Source organism: Triticum aestivum, chromosome 4B (assembly GCF_018294505.1).
Source record: "Triticum aestivum cultivar Chinese Spring chromosome 4B, IWGSC CS RefSeq v2.1, whole genome shotgun sequence".
Lineage (NCBI taxonomy): Eukaryota > Viridiplantae > Streptophyta > Magnoliopsida > Poales > Poaceae > Triticum > Triticum aestivum.
In genome coordinates this window covers 18,320,133-18,326,875 of record NC_057804.1, presented here as the reverse complement: position 1 = coordinate 18,326,875, position 6,743 = coordinate 18,320,133, and the positions used below count along the sequence as shown (strand labels likewise).

The 6,743-nt window shown below is 47.1% G+C and overlaps 1 protein-coding gene across 1 annotated transcript; it reads left to right on the top strand.

The window, feature by feature from the left end:
- The first annotated feature begins 553 nt into the window (after nt 1-553).
- On the top strand, nt 554-1,234 carry LOC123094236 (Werner syndrome ATP-dependent helicase-like). The gene has a single exon (XM_044516288.1). It carries the CDS (start codon nt 554-556, stop codon nt 1,232-1,234), a length of 681 nt encoding a protein of 226 aa, XP_044372223.1.
- The last annotated feature ends 5,509 nt before the right edge of the window (nt 1,235-6,743 follow it).

The window sequence follows — 6,743 nt, the reverse complement described above, 5'->3', positions numbered from 1 at the left end:
CAGTGCCTCTGATAAAGCACATCACTTATACAACGAGAGTGCAAAAGGTTAACATTTGACGGCAAACTAAATGTATCACTGAAAAAAATTGCCACGACCAGTGAATGTACCACGCCCGTGTGTCTGAGTTAAACTAGCCACTTCAAGCATGCTTCTCTTGGTCAGAGACTTGCGCACGAGATAAACTGTAAAAGTTAACATTAGACAGCAAACTACGCAAGACAACGATCATCTCCCCGACTTGCTGGAGATTCGACGGTTGTTAAAATCATAACTGCTGATTTTATTTTAATTTTTTATAAAGAAAAACCACGATCAAAAACCCAGGATGTGCACAACCGCACCGTCAGGGAGACGAAACCACGATCCACAACCCACGATGTGCACAACCGCATCGACAGTGAGATCGTGCACTCCTTTGCTTCTTCCCCGCCCTTAAATTTAGACTTCCGCTACAGACTTGTCTTCCACAAACAACAGAAATCGCCATTGCGCTCCCACTCACTGTTCCCCATGAAATATCAGGTTGCAGGAGGACGAACTGCTCCAGGCCATGGGATTCACCAAGGAATTCGAGGTGCAGGCCCATGGCAACACCAAGTTGCAAGTGATCCACACCAACGAGTTGCACAAGGCGGCCACCATCATCGAGCAGTACGAGCGACACCTCGAATTCGAGCGCCACAAGATCGTCGGAGTTGACGTGGAGTACACCAATGATGTTGGCCAAGATCAGAAACCAGCCCTCGTCGAACTCTCCGTCGGCAAAGATCATCTGGTGCTGCTCTTTCAACTAAGCGCCTCCGACAAGAACTGCACCAGGTTCGACAACTTCCTCGCCGACCCCAGGTACATGTTTGCTGGCTTCTCCATCGACGGCGACATAGAGATGCTCGGCCGCGTCGGACTGGAGATCGCCCACTTCGTCGACATCCAAAAGGAATGGAGGGTGCCTACAGCTACCAAGCCCCTGGACTCGCTTGGCGATGTCTCAGGCATCCTTGTCCACGACTACTACAAGGACATGAAGAAGAAGATCACCAACGCAGAGCACCAGCGCTGGGCGCGCATGCCCCTGACCATGAGGCACATCGAGTACGCGGCAAAAGATGCTTACACTGCGTACGAGGTATGGAGCCACCTCACCACTATCCAGGAAGGGCTCCGCCGGGCAAAACTCGAGAAGGAGCAGTCCAGGAAGCGCGCAAGGTCCTGGGGCGATTACGACTACTGAAGCAGGTGGTCCCGGTCAAGAAAAGTATCTACAAGATTGCTCATGCCATTCTAGATTTCTCGTTACATTTGCTTTCTCTCAAGACTACCATTTGCTTGTTCTAAATTTAGATTTGCTTTTGTCGCAGTTAACCTTGTAGTTTGCTTCCAGTTTACATATGTTCTGACAAAGTTTATTTCCAATGCAGTGTTGGAGTTTTCTATTATTAGAATATATTGGCATGAACTAGAAAATATAAACACAGTACAAATGCTACATGATTAGCGTAACGCACATGCACTAGTAACTTTGTGGATGCAGCCTCGAAATGCAGGGACAACAACTACAAAATGCTACTAAAAGCAATGCACAATGTTCTAACAAACCATTGCACATGCAATATTAAAAATAGTTCGAATGCAACACTTTTGAAAAACATTTTGAATACAGAGGTAGTTAGGTGTTTATTCTCCTTGCAAAACATTGCTTACGTCCGTGACCCTCAAAGAAGAACACTACAGAGGCACGGTTGTCCGTCAATAACACCAACTACTTAAAACACCCACGCAGGCACTTCTGTGCCTCCACTCATATGGGGACCGTGCGTAAATTTGCTTCAGGTCCGTTAATGAGGCCGAATGACTTCGAAGACACATCGAACTCATAAGCCATGGCCCCCGCAATGAAAACGTGCCAATGAAAGCTTCTTGAAAACCGAGGCACACCTTCACGTGCTTGCATCATGATCCTTCGCGTCCGTACCTCCCTTAGAATCACGTCTGTGCCTTACAGCCAACTTCCGATGTATCGGGTCTATGAAGATTTGCATCCTACACCTCCGTGGCTCGACAAGTACGACGACCGTGCTTGTAACTGTGAAGCGTATAGGACAACTTAGGGACGACCTTGCAACTATTTCAGACATAACCGTGCCTGTTCCGTCAACACATTCATGCCTCTCAAATTTAACCGAAAAACATTCCGGAAAAACAGTAACGGACGCCTATTGTCAATCCTCACGTGACGTACATTCGACATACATTCCTTCATCACACAGGTAATAGACGTGCCTCTGCCACAGAACATATATTTGAAAATTGATTCTTCCTACACTTGTAAAACACGGAATGCCCTGGATAAATGTCGAATCCCACCTTGCGGTAAAACCACGGAGGCCGGTGCTTCTCAGAAACACATATGTGATTTTTTGCGTATGTAGTTGAGTGCATGGCTATCTGTTCATGCCCGTGCCTCACGTTGCACCATAGCACGAATTAACATCCGTACAATCACGTAGCTTCATCTCCGTGCCTCACATAGCATCGTATCTGTGCCTCTTGTTGCGCCTCTCGTTGTATGAGTGCTTCTTGCAGCTGCATGTCCACGCCTCTCGTTGCTTCTCGTTATTTCTGTCCATCTGGTAGCGTCTGCTGCAACACGGACACATAACAGTGCCTCTGAAGAAACACAGCACTGCTCCTCCCAGCGAATGTATGAAGAAAACATTTGCCACTCCTTATGAATGTACCACGCCTGTGTGTCTGAGAGTTAAACCAGCCACTTCAAGCATGCTTCTCTTGGTCAGTGACTTGTGCCTCTACATACTGCCCCTACATGCCTCACTAGATAAATTGTAAAAGTTAACATTTGACAACAAACCACGCAAGAGAGCTATCATGGCCACGACTTGCTGGAGATACGACGGTTGTTAAAAACATAACTGCTGATTTTATTTTAATTTTTTATAAAGAAAACCCACGATCAAAAACCCAGGACGTGCACAACCGCACCGTAAGGGAGACGAAACCATGATCCAGAACCCACGATGTGCACAACCGCATCAACAATGAGATCGTGCACTCCTTTGCCACTTCCCCGCCCTTAAATTTACACTTCCGCCGCAGACCTGTCTCCCACAAACAACAGAAATCGCCATTGTGCTCCCACTCACTTGTGACACCCCAAAACTTTAATCTTGTTTTTCTAGTTAAAATTTTGCCAGGAAATTAAAACTTTTTATTTTCTGGGCTCCCTTTTGATTTTTTTAACCTTTTTCCTCCCTTGCTATTATGGAGTTTTCCCCATAGAGAAAACTTTTCAAATATGTTATTGGACTTGTTTAACCTCTCAAGAAAAACTTTTCTTTTATTAGTAGAACTAATTACATAATTAATTTGCTTGATCTTTATTTTCTTGAAAAATGGTTTTCCAGGGTTATATGGCCATATTTGAACTACAACCATTTGATAAATTTACTTAAAATTCCAACCAAAATTTGGAGATGTCAAGTGATGTCTCTAAACCACTTTTGTGCAATGATATATTTCATTCATTGCATATTTTGAGCTCTACACCCAATTTTCTTCTCTGGTCTAGTGGGCAATTTTGCACTACAACTCATTTAAATACTTCTTTCTAGCCTCCACCAAAATTATGGGATGTTAGTAGCAGCATATGATTCAACTTTATGCAAAAACCCAGTGATGTTATTTGAAAATTTTGAGTGAATCATCCTCATTTCCATTCTGGTCCAACTTGAGGTTTTGTACTACAACTATATTTTAACTTGCTCCTTTTGCTGTGATTCCTTTTCCTACTTGTAGTACACCTTACCAAACCCTTAAGTCCAAGAGCATGAACCCATTGGGAGAATTTTTGTCCATGCATTGATGCCATTTACCTTCTATCCAGAACTGAAGTCCTGCAAAACTTGCACTAGCAAGTTTGTGCTTTGGACAAACTAACCTCACCACCCACTTGTCCATCCAAAGAGACACTGATCTGGAGAAATTGGTCACTCCAAGAAATGCCTAGGTGCCCGTGGCATTTTGTCAAACACCTTGAGAGCATGGACAGTTTTGGCATGAAGTTTGGTTTACTTTGTGAACTTGATTCCCTGACCAAACCAACATGTCCCATGGTTTTGCCCTAACCTACAACCCCACCCTGCTAACTCTCTTGCGGTTTGGAGTCCCCTATCATGCCTTCACATTTCGTCGAGCATGTTCCATGCGTGCACTGGGCACACCCAGAGCGCGAGCGGAGGACGCGTTTCGCACATGCCGCGCTCGAACCGCCGCGTCTCGCCCCGCACTCACTCCGGTCCGTGACCGACCGTAGCCAGCACGCCGTGTCCCCTTCTGCACCCCACGAGCCCCGCAGCCCTCGCCACGTCTCCGGCAGGCCAGCAGCTAGCCGCCACTGCCGCCCGACAGCTCCTGCGCTAGCCAGCACCGCCCAAGCCACCCCCGCTCGCCAGCTCGCCCTTGGAGCAGTGCCCGCTCGTCCGCTAGCTCCTGCCGCCATCCCCAGCCTCGCCACGATGCCCTGCAGCTACAGAACGTCGGTCGCCGACGAGCTCATCCATTGCCGCTGCGAACCGACGTGGGAGCGCTATAAAAGGAAGCCCCTCGAGCCCTCCGAGCACACAAGCAGCCTCACACCATACTCCTGGTGCCCCCATTGCCGGCAATTGGAAAGAAATAGGCCGTCTTCCCCCACTCCGGCTAGTCCGACCACCGCCGCCTCCCGGCTCCGTTCGGCGCAACCAGGGCCTCCCCCTCTCCACTCTCTCCACCAGGAACCCCCTCACCCTCTCGTGAGTCTGTCCCCCTACTCAATCTTGATCGGGACTCGCCGCGGGCGAAATCTCACTTTTTCCGACGACCACCGTTCGCTGCGGAGCTCGCCGCCGGCAGCTCCGTCCACCCCAAAGAACAAAACAACCACCGGAGTGACCGCCTCGACCCCCTGAGCCCGTGGATGACCTCCGTTTATCGAGCGGTGCCGCCGTTCGCCGGCGAGCGTCGCCGGAGTCCCGCCCCTCCCTCTCGGGCGGAGGAAGAGGAGGGAAGTGGACTAGTCAAACCTGACCAGTGGGCCAGGCGGGCCCACTGTCAGTGACTCAGGCGCAGTCCACGCTGGATAAGTGGAAGCGTATTTCCAGAATGCGCTTTCGACGTTTACGTATTTATTCGAAACGTTTTCTTTTCTGTTTTATTTTAAATAACAGATTTGACTAAACTTTGACTGGCTGTAACTTTTTAAATATAACTCCAAATGGATTGATTCTTTTTCCTACCTCTCCCAAATATTGTCTACTTTATTTTAAGATTTATATGAAAAAATTTCAAACAACTTTTTGTGCTGTTTTGAATTTGTGTGTTGATTCAAATTTTATTTAAAATAGGACTTTGGAGAGAGAGAAGCAAACTTTCAAAAGTTTTGGAGTGCACCCTGCCTTTCCACACATTGAAGGCAAGCATTCTGAACCCCGGCATAATATTTTTGGTGTGTTCGTTGACACGTTTATAACACCACCTCATTTCGGGAACTTGTTATTTCATGTGATATGATCACTTGCATGGATGCATATTAGTGATTTCCATGCTGTTGGAAATGAGTATACTTGTGATGGTAATCATCCTCATGTACCTTGCATGCATGCCGGAAAGGAATCCGGGAAAGCTTCTGCCTTGGGTAGGCGTGAACTTGTCGCCAGTCTCCGTCGGGACGGTTATGTCCGGTATGGCATAGTAAGGTATAATGAGCAGTGATTCTGTTGGTTGAAATATAATTGTTATACATGTCATGCAGGGAATTCACAAACCTCCTGAGTCGACCGTAGATCGAGTCTTGTTCCAGTAACCCCCACACTTGTTTCGTGCTACCACTTGTCCCTGCCACAGGTAGGGTACAGTTCAGTAATTCGTCAACCCCTTTCTAGCACACACCGTACAGAGGGGCCGGGATGAGGGTACCAAGGCCATGGATTAAAGCCAGTCATCCGGTCAGGGGGCATGGGTGTTTCGGTTGTAGCCGATGGGATAGCTTCCCCGGTTTTGCGCGTGATATAAATTTTGTGATCCCATGCTAATCGAGGTTGTAGCCTCCCCACTTAGAGTTTTGCTTAATGAGTGTCATGGGTGATTCCAGACACTGGTAAGTTAAGTTGGTGTGTGCATGTCAGGTGTGTTTTCATTTAAAAGACCGTAGACGGAATTAGTCTTGATGGACTAAAGGAATCCGTTACCTGTGGGTAAAGAGTACACCCTCTGCAGAGATTAAAACCTATTCGAATAGCCGTGTCCATGGTGAAGGACTACAGTCTGGGTTGGGTCAAGTATCGGTCTTAGTGTCGGTCTTCGGAGGAGAAACTACTAAAACAGAACGTGGATCATGACTGATGACTTGTGATAATTATGTTATGTTTATTATGGACTAACCCTTTATATTATTTGAATTATTGAGTATTCCTGGGATGGTTCTACCTCCTGGATATTCAATGTGATTATTTATTCTATAAGCCCTTTATGTGGTGTCGCTGAGACTCCCGACTGTGGCATTGCTTGTTATTTACTTTTGATATAAGCCCTTTCTGCGATGTCGCTCAGACGTCCGACTGTGGCATTGCTTGTTATTTACTTTTGATGTAAGACCTTTCTGCGATGTCGCTCAGACGTCCGACTGTGGCATTGCTTGTTATTTACTTTGATATAAGCCCTTTCTGCGATGTCGCTCAGACGTCCGA

Coding starts and splice junctions, on each gene's coding strand:
- LOC123094236 (XM_044516288.1), top strand. CDS start 554: ATGGGATTCACCAAGGAATTCGAGGTGCAGGCCCATGGCAACACCAAG.